The sequence below is a fragment of the Capra hircus genome, chromosome 14, assembly GCF_001704415.2.
Source record: "Capra hircus breed San Clemente chromosome 14, ASM170441v1, whole genome shotgun sequence".
NCBI classification, from domain to species: domain Eukaryota; kingdom Metazoa; phylum Chordata; class Mammalia; order Artiodactyla; family Bovidae; genus Capra; species Capra hircus.
The window spans coordinates 10832474-10854048 of record NC_030821.1 but is presented as its reverse complement, the minus strand read 5'-3'; the positions used below and the strand labels follow the sequence as shown (position 1 = coordinate 10854048).

General features: G+C 38.3%; 1 protein-coding gene across 4 annotated transcripts in view; it reads left to right on the top strand.

Moving 5' to 3' along the window:
• TRIQK (triple QxxK/R motif containing) overlaps window positions 1–21575 on the top strand; it is a 105975-nt gene that overhangs the window by 59356 nt on the left and 25044 nt on the right. For 3 of the 4 annotated variants that reach the window (XM_013969332.2, XM_013969330.2, XM_018058207.1), the window contains one exon: window positions 4572–4653. In XM_013969332.2, coding sequence (XP_013824786.1) covers window positions 4593–4653 — 61 coding nt within the window. In that variant the 5' untranslated portion in view covers window positions 4572–4592. The remainder of the gene's footprint in view (window positions 1–4571; window positions 4654–21575) is intronic. The other variant, XM_018058208.1, reaches the window with a different exon arrangement.

Genomic DNA, 21575 nt, shown 5'->3' with positions numbered 1-21575 from the left:
TAGATAAAGTTCAATTTACTTTGGTGAAAAGATAGTCTCTGTGAGTTCCTGACATTTTTTAAATTTACTCCAGGTAATAAAAGAATAAAATACTGGTCTCTAAAGTGTTATCTTTATTTGACTCTTTTTGACCCCCATGGACTGTAGCCCACCAGTCTCCTCTATCCATGAATTCTCCAGGTAAGAATACTGGAGTGGGTTGCCATTTCCTTTTCCAGGGCGTCTCCCCAACTCAGGGATGGTAGCTGGGTCTCCTGCATTGCATGTGGCTGCTTTATCGTATGAGCTACTAGGGAAGCCCAAAGTGTTCTGTTTGTTTAGATGTTTGTTTAAATGACCAGGAAAGAATTGAGGGAAACATAGTGAGTGACTGTGTTGGTAAGTAGCCTTAATAACTTGCTTTTTAAACATTTAAGCTATTCCATGAGGGTGAACAACAACAAAAAGAATAAATTAAAGAGGGAATAATATATGGTGCCTCTATTCATTTAAACTAACTTCCTAAAATGTATTGATATCTTGTCTAGTCTCATGCAATCAAGATCAAAATAACTTGAGTCCTATCTACAATTAACAAATGTAAAACACTTGCAAATGGAATTGCTATATGAATAAATTATAAAATTATTGACATTTATGGGTTTTGTATTATTAGAATTATTTTTAATGTTCTGAATTATAACAAGTGAGAATATAGGATTAGGTGATGTTTTGGTTTCAATTCTGAAATTTAAGGATGTGTTATCTTATATGTAATAACTACATGGTTTATGAGATATGAAGACAATTTATTTGACTTTTTGTTTAACTTTGTACATTCCTCAGACTCGGACATGACTGAAGCAACTTAGCAGCAGAAGCAGCAATTACTGTAATATTAAATCAGAAGATTATTATGAATATAAAAGTAATTTTAGGTGAATTTATAATTTTCTTACATATTGGTAGAAATTATTACTTTGGAGATGTCTTTTACTGTATAACATGTGATCATTGTTATTATTGCTCTGTGTGACCATGTGTTAGTCACTCAGTCATGTCCAACTCTGCAACCTCATGGACTGTAGCCTGCCAGACTCTTCTGTCCATGGAATTTTCTAGCCAAGAATACTGGCATGAGTAGCCATTCCCTTCTCCAGGAAATTAATTTATTTATATTCCATTAACTGAAATTCAGTCACAGGCCTACAGGAAGCTGAAATATGTAATTGAGTGTGACCGGGAAAGAAAAAAAGGAGAACATGCAATTTAGTAAATAGCTTTCCCTAAATTCCACATTTCTGATCATGAGTTAGCCACGTGCATCCTTTTCTTGCCTGCCCAGTAGGGAAATCCTAAAGTTCTCCATCTCCAAAGTCATGGTTCTCAAGCCAGTACACAGTCAGTGGTTCCTTGAGGTTTACAGATAATGAAACTTACCTACTATTCCCAGCCTCACCTGGCTTCTAATAAATAATAGTGAAGCAAAGGATAACTGCTTCATATCTCCGATAATTGTTTCCATTTAGAAAGGCAAGATGAGAAACACAGTGGGATCATTGATCCATGTTGTACAGGATACCACTGAGAAGGCCCATTATAGTGACAGTAGGAGTTTCTTGCTTAGCCTCTAATTATGGTCTTTTTGGAGAAATTCCCTTCTCTGCCTTCTGGATGACTCCTCTTCATGGTCACATATGAAGAACGTTGCATATCCACAGTTTGCCTTCTTGGTGGCAACACTCTGTTGGTTTAAGTTTGGAGGGCCAAGGATTGGTTTTCATTCACAGACGCTTTAAAACAAAGTTTCTGGTTTCCCTGTAAATACAATTCCCTCAGATTTTAGTACCATTCTTACCATTTCCAGTTAGTTCCATGTGCCAGTAATCACACCGCAATTTCTTTCCTAGACATGGTTCTCAAGTCTGCTTTCTTTATCAGCATCAGACCTCCTATGTCTCTCTGTAGTGGCTGCCTCCAGGTGATCTGGAACAATAGGTTCGGTGAGAAAGGAGCATTCTTGATCTGCTCTGGGTCCCCTCTTCCATTTTAAAACTGAGAAGTCTTAATGAGCACTTTTTTCTTCAAGATCTCATTAATTTTTTATTTTCTGTTATTTGGTATTTAGAAGTCGCCTTTTCCACACTTGTTCCCAAATTACTGGGCCCTCTAATCCCTCGTGGTTTTGCTTGTTAACTGGCTAGGTCTTGCCTGAATTCATCTCTATCCTGTAGCTCCTTCCTGGAAGCAGGTGGGGGGCAACTTCTAGGCCCCACTCTGGGGAACACTAATGTCTATAATAGACCCCACCAATGTACATGATTCAGTTACAGTAGAATTTCCTTTCTTTTTCAGTAGAGTACAACGAGGGTGAGAACTAAAACGTTGCTTTGCCATGTCAGTGAACAAAGGATATTGCAGCCATCAAGTCATTATGTTACAGCTGCTGGATGGTGAGCCCTGAGGGAACTCAGGATGGAGGCAAATGGGCTGCCTACTGCCAAGCCCACCTAGCAGGCAGCCACGGCAGCCACCCCTGATGGTGTACCTGAGGAAGCTGGGGACGAGAAGGCACAGGGTGCTGGCCCCAGATGGCTGAAGTGCATAACAAAGGAGTGATTTCAGTGAACCCGGGCTCCTGCATCTTCCCCTACATAGAAAAGTGCTAAATTTCTTAAACTTGACATGTCTGGTTTTCTTTTGTTAACAATAATCATGTTATGTTCCAATTTGGTCTTTTGTCACACACACACACACACACACACACACACACAAACTCCTCTTTATCCTGGATTCCCACTTTGCCTTTTTAGAGCAGTCTCTTAGAGTTATTAGGTATGCGTTACTCTCAATTTGTAGATTATGCATTTTTTCAGTCGACACTAGTAGTACGTAAGTGAGACAATACCCTCCTCCATCCCAAGCAGATCAGGATTCTGTGTCCTTACAAATATATCCAAGGATGGGTTTGTCAGGGGATTGTTTGCCTCCTAGCCAACTGGAAGGGAGAAAACCCAGGGAGATTTTTTAGTGTGCAGGTCTGGAGTGGCACACATCACTTCCGTTCATATTCTACTGACAATAATTCAATGAGATGTTTGACTTGAAGCTAGGAAATATAGTGCCAGGAAGAAAAGGAGAATATGGATTTTGGTTGGTAGGTTGCAGTCTGTGCTACAATATTTAAATTCAATAACAAGAATAGGATTTGAAAGATATGTTATGGATTAAATCAAACAGTGCATATAATGTAGTGTACAAGAGGAAGAAATTGTCTTCTACCCTTACAGGTTCTTCTTGCTGGTCTAAGAATTAACATAAGACAGACTGACAGGAGACAATCAAACAAAAGTTTATAGCATGCGTACATGGGAGAGACCCAGGAAAACAGAGTAGCTCATCAAAATGGCTGAAGCTCTCAACTTAAATACCATATTCAGCTCTGTAACAGCGTGGCTTAATTGAGCATTGATAGTTTTTGATAAAATGAATGTTCCAAGAACAAACATTTGGGAAATTTAATTACCAGCAATTGTATTTGAAATAATTTTGTAATTTTTGATAATTTATTTGAAGTAATTTTATGTTTTTTCCCAATATCTAATGGGAATAACATACTTCCCTGTTGGCTCAGATGGGGAAGAATCTGCCTGCAATATGGAAGACCTGTATTTGATCCCTGGGCTGAGAAGATCCCCTAGAGAAGGGAATGGTTACCCACTCCAGTGTTCTGGCCTGGCGAATTCCATGGACAGAGGAGCCTAGCTGGCTACAGTCCGTGGGGTTGCAAAGAGTTGGACATAACTGAGCGACTTTCACTCACTCTGGGAATAATTTTGGGAACAGTTACAGACTTTATTTTCTTGGGCTCCAAAGTCACTGCAGATGGTGACTGCAGCCATGAAATTAAAAGATGCTTGCTTCTTGGAAGCAAAGCTATGACAAGCCTAGACAGTATATTAAAAAGCAGAGACATCACTTTACTGATAAAGGTCCGTCTAGTCAAAGCTATGGTTTTTCCAGTAGTCATATATGGATGTGAGTGAGATTGGATCATAAAGAAGGCTAAGTGCTGAAGAATTGATGCTTTCAAACTGTAGCATTGGAGAAGACTCCTGAGAATCCCCTGGACCGCAGGGGGATAAAACCAGTCAATCCTAAAGGAAATCAATCCTAAATATTCATTGGAAGGACTGATGCTGAAGCTGAAGCTCCTGTACTTTGGCCATCTGATGAGAAGAGCTGACTTGTTGGAAAAGACCCTGATGCTGCTGGGAAAGATTGAAGGCAGGAGGAGAAGGGGACGACAGAAGATGAGATGGTTGGATGACATCACCAACTCAATGGACATGAGTTTGAACAAGTTACAGGAGATAGTGAAGGACAGGGAGGCCTGGTGTGCTGCAGTCCATGGGGTCGCAAAGATTCAGACACAACTGAGCAACTGAACTGAACTGAATGGGAATGAGTCAAATGAACTTTTACCCATTGCTTTAAAAGCAAATTTTATGAAATGAATTATTCCCAAAGTTTTTAAACAGTCCTTTTGATTTTTTTTAGGACTCCATCATAATAATTTTTTTTCTTTGCAGCAGGCATCTTGGAGATCAAAGATGGGCAGAAAAGATGCCTCCACTATAAAACTTCCTGTTGATCAGTACAGAAAGCAAATTGGTAAGCAATGAATCCCCTTTGATACATTCTTGTGAATTGAGATGAAGAAAAAAGCAATTGTTTGTGTGATATTAACAAAACAACTTTCCCCTCATACATATGATGCACAGAATACGACTAACAAGGGAATGCACAGAGGTTTTAAGGAACAAAAATAAGTGCAGCCTTATTTATCTATAAAGAAATACATTTTTGTACTTAGGATTTTTCAAAGCTCTTATAATTTTTATTGATTTGATAAAAGCAAAAAGACTTCTATTTTTATTCTTAAGGCTGTGTGCTTATATGTCGTCAATAATTTTAATATTATCATGTTTATTTCTTGTTATCCTTATGAAATCTTTCAGTTCTGTTGACTCTTAGTGGCAATAATGTGATAGCCTCAAAATTCTCCATTAAAATTTAACCTTAGTAAAATGGTGAACTAGAGAGAAGTCCAGTCATCAGCATAGAAAGATAAAAGGAATCTTCTCTGATTTAGACTGTGCTCTAAGTGCATGATTTCCTACCCAATCTTTTTAATAATGCCTGGAGTATTTACAAAAAATTACCTACATACTAGGTCACAACCAAGTCTCCTCAATTTTATAGAAGCAATATCCTACAACTACAACTTTGAAGAGTGTAGTAAATTAGAAATCAGTTAAAAGTCAAAAAGTTAACTTCTATGCCCACCATCACCCTCTCTTCTTACATGTTCCTTCCTGTTCTCACCTGTTCCCATCCCTTTGGAAATTAGAAAGTAATTATAATAATAATTAGTTAAAAAAACTCTTCTAAATAACTAACATAAAGAAGTTGTAAGTCAAAAAATAAGTATAAGTGATTGGTAGCAAAAGACTATATACCTGTTTTATAAATATGATACATAAAGTATACTCCTAAAGGAGAAGATATTTCTGCAAAACAAAGAAGATGCAGACAAAGGGAAAATATTTAAAATTTATAACCAGTTAAAAATTTACATGTTGAAAGATTAAACCCTGCGTGCATGTACACTAAGTTGCTTCAGTTGTGTCCAACTGTTTGCAACCCTGTGGACCATAGCCTGCGAAGCTTCATGAGATTCTCCAGGCAAGAACACTAGAGTGGGTTGTCATGCCCTTCTCCAGAGGATCTTCCTGACTCAGGGAATGAACCCACCTGTCTTATGTTTCCTGCACTGGCATTTGGGTTCTTTACCACTAACACCACTTGGGGAGCACTAAATAAAGTCCTACTATTAATAAATAAAATAATCTGGAAACCCAATAGTAAAATGGGCAGAAAATATGAGGAGCCAATTCATATAAGTGGAAATTTAAATACACAAATAAAAACAAACAATATACATTAAAAGGGCTTCAGGTGGCCGTAGTGGTAAAGACCCCACTTGTCAATTCAGAAGATGTAAGAGATGAAGGTTTGATCCTTGGGTCAGGAAGATCCCCTGGAAGAGGGCATGGCAACCCACTCCAGTATTCTTGCCTAGAGAAACCCATGGACAGAGGAGCCTAGTGGGCTACAACCCATAGGGTTGTAAAAAGTTGGATGTGACTGAAGTGACTTACTGTTTTGGAGATGCCTTTTACTGTATAATATGTGATCATTGTTATTATTGCTGTGTGTGACCATGGGTTAGTCACTAAGTCATGTCCAAATCTGCAGCCCCATGAACTGTAGCCTGCCAGGTTCCTCTGTCCATGGAATTTTGTATAATTTTACCTACTAAAAAAAAATAAAAAAAATAAAATAAATAAAAAAATATTTTTATGATGATAAAAAAAAAAATAAAACATAAAATCAAAAGTCTTATGAAAAGATCTCATTCATCTAATGGGTAACTGGAAAATAAAAAACTTCTGGCTATATTATTTCTTGAGAGAAGTTTTATGATATTTGATTTTTTATATCCTCCCTTCACTTATGGAATGCTATATCAATAATAGTATAGATTGTTATATTATTTATATATTTAAAGAGAAGGACTGACTTACCAGGTTGGAGTTTGATCAAATGGGATGTGCAAAACCACATGAATAAAGAATAAACATATTTGGGAACAATTCGCATCCAACTCATAAGCAATTTTTAGAATTTTGACAAGTGTATATATCCGTGTAACCATATATGCCAATCAAAATGCAGAACATTTCTATCCTCTCAAATAGTTCCAATGTCTTTATCCCACCCTCCCATATGCAACTACTGTTCTGATTTCTCTCATCATTGATAATAGAAAAAATAAAGCATCTGCTAGGATTTTTATTGAAATTGAATTATATCTAATAATCCATTTTTAAAAATAAACATACCAAGTATCTCTAAAGTATTCTGTTCTATAATCATTGTATATTTTCCTTTGATTTAGTTATATTCATACATATAAGAGCAAAGAAAAAATAAGAGAAAGTAACATAATTGTAAAGTCACATTCCTCTTCTTATACTAAATTGTTCTAAGGATTCTGTTATGCATTATTATTCAGTCGCTCGGTCCTGTCCGACTCTTTATGATTCCATGGACTGCAGCATGCCAGGTTTCCCTGTCCTTCACCATCTCCCAGAGTTGGCTCACACTCATGTCCAGTGAGTTGGTGATGCCATTCAACCATCTCATCCTCTGTCAGCCCCTTCTCCTGTCTTCAGTCTTACTGAGAATCAGGTCTTCTCTAATGAGTCAGCTCTTTGCATCAGGTGGCCAAAGTATTGGAGCTTCAGCTTCAGCATCAGTTCTTCCAATGAATATTCAGGACTGATTTCCTTTAGGATTGACTGGTTGGGTCTCCTTGCAGTCCAAGGGACTCTCAAGAGACTTTTCCAACATGACAGTTTAATACATCAATTCTTTGGCACTCAGCTTTCTTTATAGTCCAATTCTCACATCCATACATGACACCTGGAAAAACGATAGCCTTGACTAGACGAACCTTTGTCAGCAAAGTGATATCTCTGCTTTTGAATATTCTATCTAGGTTTGTCAAGCTTTTCTTCCAGGGAGCAAAGCATCTTTCAATTTCATGGCTTCAGGCACCATTTACAGTGATTTTGGAGCCCAAGAAAATAAAGTCTGTCACTGTTTCTATTGTTTCCCCATCTGTTTGCCAGGAAGTGGTGGGACCAGATGCCATGATCTTACTCTTTTGAATGATGAGTTTTAAGCCAGCTTGTTCACTCTCCTCTTTCACTTTCATTAAGAGGCTCTTTAGTTCCTCTTTGCTTTCTGCCATAAGAGTGATGTCATTTGCATATCTGAGGTTATTGATATTTCTCCCGGCAATCTTCATTCTTGCTTGTGCTTCATCTACCTCAGCATAGAAGTTAAATAAGCAGGGTGATGATATACAGCCTTGACATACTCCTTTCCCAATTTTGAAACAGTCTATTGTTCCATGTCTGGTTCTAACTGTTGCTTCTTGACCTTCATACAAGTTTCTCAGGAGGTAGTAAGGTGGTCTGGTATTCCCATCTCTTTATGAATTTTCCAGTGTGTTATGATCCACACAGTCAGAGGCTTTAGCATAGTCAATGAGTCAGAAGTAGATGTTTTTCTGAAATTCCCTTGCTTTATATTTGATTCAATGGATGTCGGCAATTTGCTCTCTGGTTCTTCTGCCTTTTCTAAATCCAACATGAACATCTTAAAATTCTTATTTCACATACTGTTGAAGCCTAGCTTGAAGGATTTTAAGCATTACCTTACTAGCATTTGAGATGAGTGCTATTGTGTGGTACTTTGAACATTCTTTTGCATTGCTCTTCTTTGGGATTGTAATGAAAACTGAGGAGCGGTGGCTGAGCAGGCACAGGGGGGCTAGAGGAGCTATAACACGTTGAAGGTCAGGAACGGCGGTAAGGAGATACCCCTTGTCCAAGGTAAGGAGCAGCGGCTGTGCTTTGCTGGAGTAGCTGTGAAGAGATACGCCACGCCCAAGGTAAGAGAAACTAAAGTAAGATGGTAGGTGTTTCAAGAGGGCATCAGAGGGCAGAAACACAGAAACCATACTTACAGAAAATTAGTCAATCTAATCACACTAGGACCACAGCATGTCTAACTCAATGAAACCAAGCCATGCCTGCGGGGCAACTCAAGACGGGTGGGTCATGGTGGAGAGATCTGGCAGAATCTGGTCCATTAGAGAAGAGAATGGCAAGCCACTTCAGTATTCTTGCCTTGAAAACCCCATGAACAGTATGAAAACGCAAAATGATAGGATACCGAAAGGAGAACTCCCCAGGTCATTAGGTGCCCAATATGCTACTGGAGATCAGTGGAGAAATAACTCCAGAAAGAATGAAGGGATGGAGCCAAAGCAAAAACAACACCCAGTTGTGGATGTGACTGGTGATAGAAGCAAGATCCGATGCTGTAAAGAGCAATATTGCATAGCAACCTGGAATGTCAGGTCCATGAATCAAGGCAAATTGGAAGTGGTCAAACGGGATGGGAAGCGTGGACATCGACATTCTAGGAATCGGTGAACTAAAATGGACTGGAATGGGTGAATTTAACTCAGATGACCATTATATCTACTACTGCGGGCAGGAATCCCTCAGAAGAAATGGAGTAGCCATCATGGTCAACAAAAGAGTTCGAAATGCAGTACTTGGATGCAGTCTCAAAAACGACAGAATGATCTCTGTTCATCTCCAAGGCAAACCATTCACTATCACAGTTATCCAAGTCTATGCCCCAACCAATAACGCTGAAAAAACTGAAGTTGAATGGTTTTATGAAGACCTACAAGACCTTTTAGAACTAACACCCAAAAAAGATGTCCTTTTCATTATAGGGGACTGGAATGCAAAAGGAGGAAGTCAAGAAACACCTGCAGTAACAGGCAAATTTGGCCTTGGAATGCAGAATGAAGCAGGGCAAAGACTAATAGAGTTTTGCCAAGAAAATGCACTGGTCATAGCAAACACCCTCTTCCAACAACATAAGACACATGGCCATCACCAGATAGTCAACATCGAAATCAGACTGATTATATTCTTTGCAGCCAAAGATGGAGAAGCTCTATTCAGTCAACAAAAACAAGACCAGGAGCTGACTGTGGCTCAGATCAAGAACTCCTTATTTCCAAACTCAGACTCAAATTGAAGAAAGTAGGGAAAACCGCTAGACCATTCAGGTATGACCTAAATCAAATCTCTGATGATTTTACAGTGGAAGTGAGAAATAGATTTAAGGGCCTAGATCTGATAGATAGAGTGCCTGATGAACTATGGACTGAGGTTCGTGACATTGTACAGGAGACAGGGATCAAGACCATCCTCATGGAAAAGAAGTGCAAAAAAGCAAAATGGCTGTCTGAGGAGGTCTTACAAATAGCTGTGAAAAGAAGAAAGGCAAAAAGCAAAGGAGAAAAGGAATGATATAAGCATCTGAATGCAGAGTTCCAAAGAATAGCAAGAAGAGATAAGAAAGCCTTCTTCAGCGATCAATGCAAAAAAATAGAGGAAAACAACAGAATGGGAAAGACTAGAGGTCTCTTCAAGAAAATTAGAGATACCAAGGGAACATTTCATGCAAGATGGGCTTGATAAAGGACAGAAATGGCCTGGACCTAACAGAAGCAGAAGATATTACGAAGACGTGGCAAGAATACACAGAAGAACTTTACAAAAAAGATCTTCATTACCCAGATAATCATCATGATGTGATCACTCATCTAGAGCCAGACATCCTGGAATGTGAAGTCAAGTGGGCCTTAGAAAGCATCACTACGAACAAAGCTAGTGAAGGTGATGGAATTCCAGTGGAGCTGTTTCAAATCCTGAAAGATGATGCTGTGAAAGTGCTGCACTCAATATGCCAGCACATTTGGAAAACTCAGCAGTGGCCACAGGACTGGAAAAGGTCAGTTTTCATTCCAATCCCAAAGAAAGGCAATGCCAAAGAATGCTCCAACTACTGCACAATTGCACTCATCTCACATGCTAGTAAAGTAATGCTCAAAATTCTCCAAGCCAGGCTTCAGCAATACATGAACTGTGAACTCCCTGATGTTCAAGCTGGTTTTAGAAAAGGCAGACGAACCAGAGATCAAATTGCCAACATCCGCTGGATCATGGAAAAAGCAAGAGAGTTCCAGAAAAACATCTATTTTTGCTATATGGACTATGCCAAAACCTTTGACTGTGTGGATCACAATATACTGTGGAAAATTCTGAGAGAGATGGGAATACCAGACCACCTGACCTACCTCTTGAGAAACCTATATGCAGGTCAGGAAGCAACAGTTAGAACTGGACATGAAATAACAGACTGGTTCCAAATAGGAAAAGGAATACGTCAAGGCTGTGTATTGTCACCCTGCTTATTTAACTTTTATGCACAGTACATCATGAGAAGTGCTGGACTGGAAGAAACACAAGCTGGAATCAAGATTGCTGGGAGAAATATCAATAACCTCAGATAAGCAGATGATACCACCCTGATGGCAGAATGTGAAGAGGAACTAAAAAGCCCCTTGATGAAAGTGAAAGAGGAGAGTGGAAAAGTTGGCTTAAAGCTCAACTTTAAGAAAACGAAGATCATGGCATCTGGTCCCATCACTTCATTGGAAATAGATGGGGAAACTGTGGAAGCAGTGTCAGACTTAATTTTTGGGGCTCCAAAATCACTGCAGATGGTGACTGCAGCCATGAAATTCAAAGACACTTACTCCTTGGAAGAAAAGTTATGATCAACCTAGATAGCATATTCAAAAGGAGAGACATTACTTTGCCGACTAAGGTCCGTCTAGTCAGGGCTATGGTTTTTCCAGTGGTCATGTATGGATGTGAGAGTTGGACTGAGAAGAAGGCTTAGTGCCGAAGAATTGATGCTTTTGAACTGTGGTGTTGGAGAAGACTCTTGAGAGTCCCTTGGACTGCAAGGAGATCCAACCAGTCCATTCTGAAGGAGATCAGCCCTGGGATTTCTTTGGAAGGAATGATGCTAAAGCTGAAGCTCCAGTACTTTGGCCACCTCATGCGAAGAGTTTGTTCATTGGAAAAGACTTTGATGCTGGGAGGGATTGGGGGCAGGAGGAGAAGGGGACGACAGAGGATGAGATGGCTGGATGGCATCACTAACTCAATGGACGTGAGTCTGAGTGAACTCCGGGAGTTGGTGATGGACAGGAAGGCCTGGGTTGCTGCGATTCGTGGAGTCACAAAGAGTCGAACACGACTGAGTGACTGAACTGAACAGAACTGATGAAGAACCTACAAGATCTACTAGAACTAACACCAAAAAAGATGTGCTTGTCAACATAGGGAACTGGAATGAAAAGTAGGAAGTCAAGAGATACCTGGAGCAACAGGCAAGTTTGGCCTTGGAATACAAAATGAATCAGGACAAAGGCTAACCAAGTTTAGCCAAGAGAATGCACTGATCATAGCAAACACCCTCTTCCAACAACATGAGAGACAAGTCTACAGATGGTCAATACCAAAATCAGATTGATTATGGAGCTTTTCCACCTTCGGGTGCAGGGCTTCCCTTTTGGCTCAGCTGGTAAAGAATCCAACTACAATGTGGGAGACCTGGGTTCATCCCTAGTTTGGGAAGATCCCCTGGAGAAGGGAAAGGTTACCCTCTCCAGTACTCTGTCCTGTAGAATTCCATGGACTGTATAGTCCAGGGGGGTCACAAGGAGTTGGACACAACTGAGAAACTTTCATTTTCACCTTAAGGTCCAACGAATATAGTCAGCAAATACAAGACCAGAAGCTGACTGTGGCTCAGATCATGAACTCCTTATTGCAAAATTCAGACTTAAAATGAAGAAAGTAGGAAAAACCACTCAGAGAAAGTGATGGCACCCTACTCCAGTACTCTTGCCTGGAGAATCCCATGGACAGAGGAGCCTGGTGGCTACAGCCCATGGGGTTGCAGAGAGTCAAACATGACTGAAGGACTTCACTTTGTTTTTTTTTTTTAAATTAATTAATTAATTAATTTTTTAAAATTTTAAAATCTTAAATTCTTACATGTGTTCCCAAACATGAACCCCCCTCCCACCTCCCTCCCCATAACATCTCTCTGGGTCATCCCCATGCACCAGCCCCAAGCATACTGTATCCTGCGTCAGACATAGACTGGCGATTCAATTCTTACATGATAGTATACATGTTAGAATGCCATTCTCCCAAATCATTCCACCCTCTCCCTCTCCCTCTGAGTCCAAAAGTCCGTTATACACATCTGTGTCTTTTTTGCTGTCTTGCATACAGGGTCGTCATTGCCGTCTTTCTAAATTCCATATATATGTGTTAGTATACTGTATTGGTGTTTTTCTTTCTGGCTTACTTCACTCTGTATAATCGGCTCCAATTTCATCCATCTCATCAGAACTGATTCAAATGAATTCTTTTTAACGGCTGAGTAATACTCCATTGTGTATATGTACCACAGCTTTCTTATCCATTCATCTGCTGATGGACATCTAGGTTGTTTCCATGTCCTGGCTATTATAAACAGTGCTGCGATGAACATTGGGGTACATGTGTCTCTTTCAATTCTGGTTTCCTCGGTGTGTATGCCCAGCAGTGGGATTGCTGGGTCATAAGGTAGTTCTATTTGCAATTTTTTAAGGAATCTCCACACTGTTCTCCATAGTGGCTGTACTAGTTTCCATTCCCACCAACAGTGTAGGAGGGTTCCCTTTTCTCCACACCCTTTCCAGCATTTATTGCTTGCAGATTTTTGGATCGCAGCCATTCTGACTGGTGTGAAGTGGTACCTCATTGTGGTTTTGATTTGCATTTCTCTAATAATGAGTGAAGTTGAGCATCTTTTCATGTGTTTGTTAGCCATCCGTATGTCTTCTTTGGAGAAATGTCTATTTAGTTCTTTGGCCCATTTTTTGATTGGGTCGTTTATTTTTCTGGAATTGAGCTGCATAAGTTGCTTGTATATTTTTGAGATTAGTTGTTTGTCAGTTGCTTCATTTGCTATGATTTTCTCCCATTCAGAAGGCTGTCTTTTCACCTTGCTTATATTTTCCTTTGTTGTGCAGAAGCTTTTAATTTTAATTAGATCCCATTTGTTTATTTTTGCTTTTATTTCCAGAATTCTGGGAGGTGGATCACAGAGGATCCTGCTGTGATTTATATCTGAGAGTGTTTTGCCTATGTTCTCCTCTAGGAGTTTTATAGTTTCTGGTCTTACATTTAGATCTTTAATCCATTTTGAGTTTATTTTTGTGTGCAGTGTTAGAAAGTGATCTAGTTTCATTCTTTTACAAGTGGTTAACCAGTTTTCCCAGCACCACTTGTTAAAGAGATTGTCTTTACTCCATTGTATATTCTTGCCTCCTTTGTCAAAGATAGGACTTCACTTTGACTTTTCACTTTCATGCACTGGAGAAGGAAATGGCAACCCACTCCAGTATTCTTGCCTGGAGAATCCCAGGGACAGAGGAGCCTGGTGGGCTGTCATCTTTGGGGTCGCACACAGTCGGTCACAGCTGAAGTGACTTAGCAGCAGCAGCAGCAGCAGGAAAAACCATTAAGCCATTCAGGTATGACCTAAATCAAATCCCATACAGTGGAAGTGACAAATAGATTCAAGGGATTATATCGACAGAGTGCGTGAATAACTATGGATTGAGGTTCATAATATTGTACATGAGATAGATTAACAGGACAAATATCAAACAAAAGTTTAATAACACATTTACATGGGAGAGACCTGGGAAAAATTAACTCAGCCACATGTCTGAAACCCTCACCTTGAATACAATCTTCAGCTAAAAATAAAGAAGGACTTGGGGATGGTGGTTTGGTATTTCAAAGGAGAGGAAGGCAATTCACATGAAGGTGGAAAGCAAATGTTTGTTAAACAAATGTTTTCTGGGTCCTGCAGAGATAATGTGTGCTTCCCTGTCTCAGAAGGCAGAGTCTGCCTGAGATTCAGAAGACCTGGGTTTGATCCCTGGGTCAGGAAGATCTACTGCAGAAGGGAATGGCAACCCACTCCAGTATTCTTTCCTGGAGAATCCTATGGACAGTGGAACCTGGTGGGCTACAGTCCATGGGGTCGCAAAGAGTTGTGCACAACTGAGCGACTAAGCAGGCAGACAGGCAGAGATGATGGAACACAAGAGTTCACTCTGATCTCCAGGCACTACTGAGTTTCTCCCACCACACTGCCCCATATATTTTGCAGATATCTCTAGTAATAGCTCTATTCTTAGAGCACACCTTCTATCTAAATTTTTTAAGTGGGAGAAGGTACAGGTTTCTTCCTGAGTGTTTCTGGGCCTTGGTGGTTTTCAGCTCAAATGATCTGCATACCAAAAAGACATTTGAGGTGGTAAATTTTGCTCCCCTACACATACATATAAAAATTGTTGCTTGGTTAGTATTTTTAATGCATTTTCTGAGAAGTTTATTTATATAAGCAACTTACTGCATTATCTTTGTAGGAGTCCAAAGTAAAGTGCTTGTTTTTTAGTACTAATGCCATTAAATAATGGTATGTCCTTCGCAACGTAGAATTAATGTCCAGTTATTTTGTCTAAAATTTGAAAAATCATCATTGTTTGAGTTACCTCTGTAATATAATTTCAAAAGTTTTCCTGAGATTTTTGTTTCTGAGGATGAACTCACTAGTTTTCTCTGTATAGCCCAGGTATCCTTCAATAATTTTAAGAAAAATACTTTTTTCAAATATTATTTTTATAGATAATACCTCTTTCTTTTTCTTTAGGTAAGTATGTGGCATCATTTTGTAAGACTAGCCGAGTATAAAGGTATCCAGTGATCATGAAACTCTATTAGATCTGTATTTTATTGTGTTTCTGGTTTTTGTAATAATTTTCTTTTATCAACTTGACTGATTAAAACTATAATGTTATTTTGCTTGTGATCATGTAATTTGTGAGTTTATTAATCTTACAGCTATCAAAATGCAGATGTTTTGTTTACTGGCCTAGCTATTGGAACTTGCTATAGACTCTTGACCCTTGCTTTTGCAAAGAATTTTCTACAGTTATTTGTAATTTATAATATAATAACTAAAAATTGTGTTCATTATAGTAGTTGGAAAATGACTCTATGTCAAATTGTAGTGTTCTTCTATGTATAATTTTGATAATATGAAAAAAATAATGTTCCAAATAGCTTTTTGCTTTTTTAAGGAAGGGAGAAGGGATTTGAAGCAGTGATGAGAAATTATTTTAAAATGTTGAAAGAAATATAAAAGTCTTTATTGTTGATTAGCAAATTTTATTATTTGTCAGTAATTTTGGCATGCTGTAAATAACTCGTCTTCTAATAATTCATTTGAGTAATTAAATTTAGATTGCAAATTTTTCTTTTCAAATATTTTGACTCTTATCTCTTCGCTTTTCTATTGTATCTTAATTGGTGTGGTCTATATAAATGGACAATAAATTATATATCCTTGTTATAGAGATCAGACAGTGAATAGAACTTGGTATTCATCCCAGACAGAATTATGATTGAATGTATTTGCAAGATTAAAGCACTGAATTTACTTTTTTCTAATTAAAGGCAATTAAAGATTTCCAGACACAAATAAAAGACAATGAATTGAGGAATAAGTGTAGGAGCAAGTCCATTTGCAGGTGAAAAGATGTGCCTTTGAAGCAGAACCAGCTGTATTTTCATTGAAAGAATAACAGTTTAGGAAGCTTTTCTGCATGTGCTTGCTTGATAGCATAATGTACTCATAAGCAGCTTATGCAGTATTCAGAAAATAACAGTGCATTAATTTTTAAAGCAGCAAAGGCAGGAGAAGAGCAGTACTGCCACACGATGATAATGAGTGGGGCTAGTGTAAAGTCTACTGTTCTAAGAAAGGAAAAAAATCAGTGAGCTTCTGAAAAATGAACAGTTATAAAACAATAACTGGATATTCAAATGATAATGAGCTTAGACAGCAGTATCAACAAAGGGCAAAGATGCAGTCTTGTTTCTAGGCAAAACGAAGGAATCAAAAAGCAAAAAGCGGTTAATCTATTCTTTTATTAAACTAAGGAGACTGTAAAACTGCGGCATAGTTAACACTGACTATTGCTTTAAGTGTAAAATAATTCACAGCATAAATGTAACTTTTTATGTTGAATTAAATAGAACATATTGATTACTTTGTTCTTTCCTAAATTAATGTAATATGAGGAATAGTAAATGATAATATTGAGGTACCGAAATATTTATGATCTTTATTAAATATATGCTCTTATGATTCTTTACAGAAACAGTGCTTATGCTAAAGTTAAATATATTTTAATTACATGGAATAAGAAAGGAAATTTTACCATACATAGCACCTACTGATTAGAGATTATAAATGAAAATGACTTTTTAAAGTATTCTGTTTAAAAAAACAGATATTACACAGATTATTTGCAAAGTACACATAAATAAAAATTATGAGAATGTATAGTATCATATTTGCTATCAAAACATTCAGGCATACATAATTCAAATATCTTTGGTATAAATGTTTTGTTTTTTAGTTATTATTTTGCTTTTAGTTGATACTTGTGATCCCTATTTAAGACTTAAAGCAGAATATTCTGGTGATTATATATGATGAGTTTTCAAGTATAAGTTTTCAGTATATTTAACAGCAGAAATCAGAGACAGAGTAGTTTGCTTTGTTAAAGTTGCTTGAATTGGAAACTGTACACATATTGAATGAATCTTAGTTTTCCATCATTGGAAGTAACTTGTGAGAGAACCTTTTGGAGCATACAAATTATTAAAATGATCCCAAGGAAAAGTATCCTTTCCACTTTGCTCTTAGTTTTGTGAGAATGTGAGTCAGGGCTGGAGATAGCCATGACTCCAGACTGAAACAAGAAATAAACTTTCTTCTTCTTCTCTTATCTCCTGGAAACAACAGTAATCAATTATCCTCTCTCTCTCCCCTCTGTTTCTTTCTCTCTCTCATTTTCATGTTATTTCAATTTGACTTTCTGTTCCTTATCATGAAATAATCCTAAGACTATCTAAGAAGATTCTCAAAAGCTACCCAGATATTTTCCAACCAAACCAGGGGCTATTGCTTTCCAAGTCTAGGATCTTGAGTTATATTTAGACTTTTATCTTTCTTGTGAGAAAGAAATATTTAAATGTTTATAATGCTGTTTTTCCCTAGAAATTGGTTGTGTAGAGAGGATAGGCATTACACTTTAGGAGAGGAATAAGTAAGGGATTATAGGTTCAGGTTATTATTGTCAGTCTTGTAGCTGGTCATTGTGGTTTTAATTTATGATCTCCATTCTCAAATATTCATTCTAGATCTTCCTATTTTAGCAAGCTTCTTAGTTTGATGAGCCCTTTGCCTTTAGTGAGAAACATAAATCTTCATTCCTGAAGGTTCTAAGTGATTTTTCTTGTTATAAAGACAGATAGTTGGCCTTGCTATCCATGGGAGATTGGTTCTAGAACCCCCATGGATACTCAAGTCCCTTATGTAAATAAAATGGCAAAATACAGTTGACCCTTGGACATCATGTGTTTGAACTGCTCAGGTCCACTTATATGAATTTTTTTTCCTCCAATAAATATATAGTAGAGTACTACAGGATCCTGAGTTGGGTGAATGCATGGATGTGGGACCAGAGATACAGAAGGCTGACTGCTGACAATAAAGTTGTACTATATTTTTGACTGTGCAGAAAGTCAGAGCCCCAACCCCTGCATTGTTCAAGGGTCAGCTGTATTTGTGAATAACCTATGCACATCCTCCTGTATGCTTTAAATCGTCTCTAGCTTACAGTTGTGCAGGAACAAAAACCTGAAACTGAAGTCGCTCAGTCATATCCAACTCAGTGCGGCCCCATGGACTATAGCCTGCCAGGCTTCTCCATCCATGGGATTTCCCAGGCAAGAATACTGGAGTGAGTTGCCATTTCTTTCTCCAGGGTATCTTCCCAACCCAGGGATCGAACCCCCCGGGTCTCCTGCACTGCGGGAGACCATCAGGGTAGCCCTGGTGTTGATGTGTGGCAACACCAATACAATATTGTAAAGTAATTAGCCTCCAATTAAAATAAATAAATTTAAATTTAAAAGAAAAAGGGAAAAAAATGCATGCTAAGTTGCTTCAGTTGTGTTCAACCCTTTGTGACCCTGTGGACTGTAGCCCACCAGGCTCCTCTCTCCATGGGATTCTCCAGGCAAGAATACTGGGGTGGTTGCCATGCCCTCCTTCAGGGGATCTTCCCAACCCAGGGATGGATCCTGTGTCTCTTAAGTCTCCTGCTTTGGCCGATGGGTTCTTTAAAACTAGTGACACCTGAAAAGTCCAAGATTACAGTTGACTGTATAGTTATTCCATTACAGTCTACCATTGGTCATAGCAATACATGGAATTAACCCAGGAGTTCCTTCACAGCTTTCCATATTTCTTTTAGCCCTCACTGTGTATTAACAAATAATTTTTTCCTTGATAACAAACATTATTATAATAATTAATGTTACCCCACCCAACACAATGAATCCCCATTTTACTGTTTACTCATAGGCATGAAGAATCCAAACTGATTAGACAGAAGGCTCAGTTTCCAATTCAGGAAAAAATAATACATATTATCTTAGGTTACCTGTCTTTCTAGGTAAACTATACCACAAAATGTATTACTTAAACTTTGGCCCCTGGGAGGATTTCCCTTATAGATAGTGTTTTAGGGCCACCTCCAAAATAGCAGTTTACTTCCATTGTGCAGCATATTTTAAAGAACCATCCACATACATTTTATAAACTGCTAAAATGGCACACAACTTTATGAATTTGTTGAATTAGATGACTCCCAGTTCATGACTGGTAGCTCAGGCCAGATGGTCCCTGAGTGTCATCATCAGATAGTCGGTCTTCATCAGAGCTTGGTAGCAATCCAGGCGTTGTTTCATAGCAGTTGTTTCCTGTTGAAGGGTGTATGGAATTGTTTCAAAACCCTAGAGGCTGCCACTTCTTGTTTTATGGGGACCTGCTAAGGGCTTATTTCTATGTTTCAGTTAGTTAGATGCACTTAAGGCTGCACTGACTCTGCCCTGTCATAAGCTCTAAGAGGTAGAAGCACTTGCACAGCGATCTGCCAGAGAACTTTCATTGTCCCATGTCTTAGCACCTTTCCACGTTCTCTCCATGCATAAAATATGCGTACAGATTAAAAAGCTTGACAGCTACATAAGCAGCCATGTATCCATTATCTAGGTTAAATACAAGATATATACTTCTTTATGCGCTTTCCCAGTTGCAACACCCTCTATGCCACTGTATTTGTGAGAGAGAACCACTATCTTGAGTTCGTGTTAATTTCATTTATGAAATTTCCACCTAGGTACATTGTAAACAATGTATTTTTTGTTTATGAACTTATATAAATGAAATCATGCTGTATATATTGTCATAAAACTTGCTCTTATTGAACATCATATTTTTGAGTTTTATTCTTATTGATAAATGGTGATATGGTCCATTCATTTTCTATGCCTTATAATAATCCATGATCTGCCTATACCAATATTTTCCAGCCTATTCTCTTGGTTTTGACAATTGCATGGTTCTCAGGTTTTCCTCTATGAATGATATTATAAGGTTTCTATAAATAATTTCAGACATATCTGCTCTTTGGTTCACAGGCACAAGAATTTCTCTGCAATATATACACAGTAGAAAAACATTGGATCAGAGGTATAGATATTTGACATTATCAAGTAATGCCAGTTTTACAAGAAGTTGTGCCTATGTTTCATTCTTAATGATAGATATGGCACAAGTGCAGCAAGTTGACTTATTTTTTGCAGATAATCCTGCTGTGCTCTAAATCAATGCAATTTCATGTATCAAATGTAGTTGACAAGCCTCTGTGTTTTTAACAGAATGCTCTGTGTTCTCTCTCATATATATGATATATATATTATGTATATCAATGCATGCGTGCATGCTAAGGTACTTCAGTCATGTCCAACTCTTTGTGACACTGTGGACTCTAGCCCACCAGGCTACTCTGTCCATGGGATTCTCTAGGCAAGAATACTGGAGTGGGTTGCCATGCTTCCTCCAGGGAATCTTCCCAACTCAGGGATCCAACCTATTTCTCTTATGTTTCCTGCATTGGCCTGTGGCTTCTTTACCACTAGTAAAGAAGCCCATATATGAATTATATATATATATGATATGTATAAAAATGAATGATATATATCTGAATGAGGTATCTCACGAAGTTTTCATATCTTCTCCAAGGCTTATTTCGTACCAGTGCCATGATGTGCTCCAGGTTGGTGAGGCAGTTACTCTCAGAATTAGACTATAGCAGTGAGTGGAGAGCTGATTTAGTACACAAACAGTATACTACTGTTCCTTCCAGTAAAGGTGTATAGTCTCTTATGGTATCTGTGATCAGAATTTAGAAAAACTCATTGGGTAGATTAATTAACAAGTTGTGACCATGTGGAAAAGACATTTATATTTTGCTAGAATAAGAAGGCAAAGTGGTTGTCTGAGGAGGCTTTACAAATAGCTGAAGAAGGAAGAGAAGCAAAAGGAAAGGGGAAAAGGTGAGCACAGAATTCCAGAGACTAGCAAGGAGAGATAAGGACTTCTTAAATTAATAATGCAGAGAAACAGAGGAAAGCAATATAATGCGAAAGACTAGAGATCTCTTCAAGAAAATCTGAGATATCAAGGGGACATTTCATGCAAGAATGGGCACATTAAAGGACAGAAAGAGTAAGAACCTAACAGAAGCAGAAGAGAGTAAGAAGAGGTAGCAAGAATACACAGAAGAACTACAGAAAAGATCTTAAAGACCCAGAAAAACCGTGATGATATGGTCACTCACCTAGAGCCAGACATCCTGCAATGTGAAGTCAGGTGGGCCTTAGGAAACGTTACTACAAACAAAGCTAGTGGAGGTGATGGAATTCCAGTGAGTTATTTCAAATCCTAAAAGATGATGCTGTGAAAGTGCT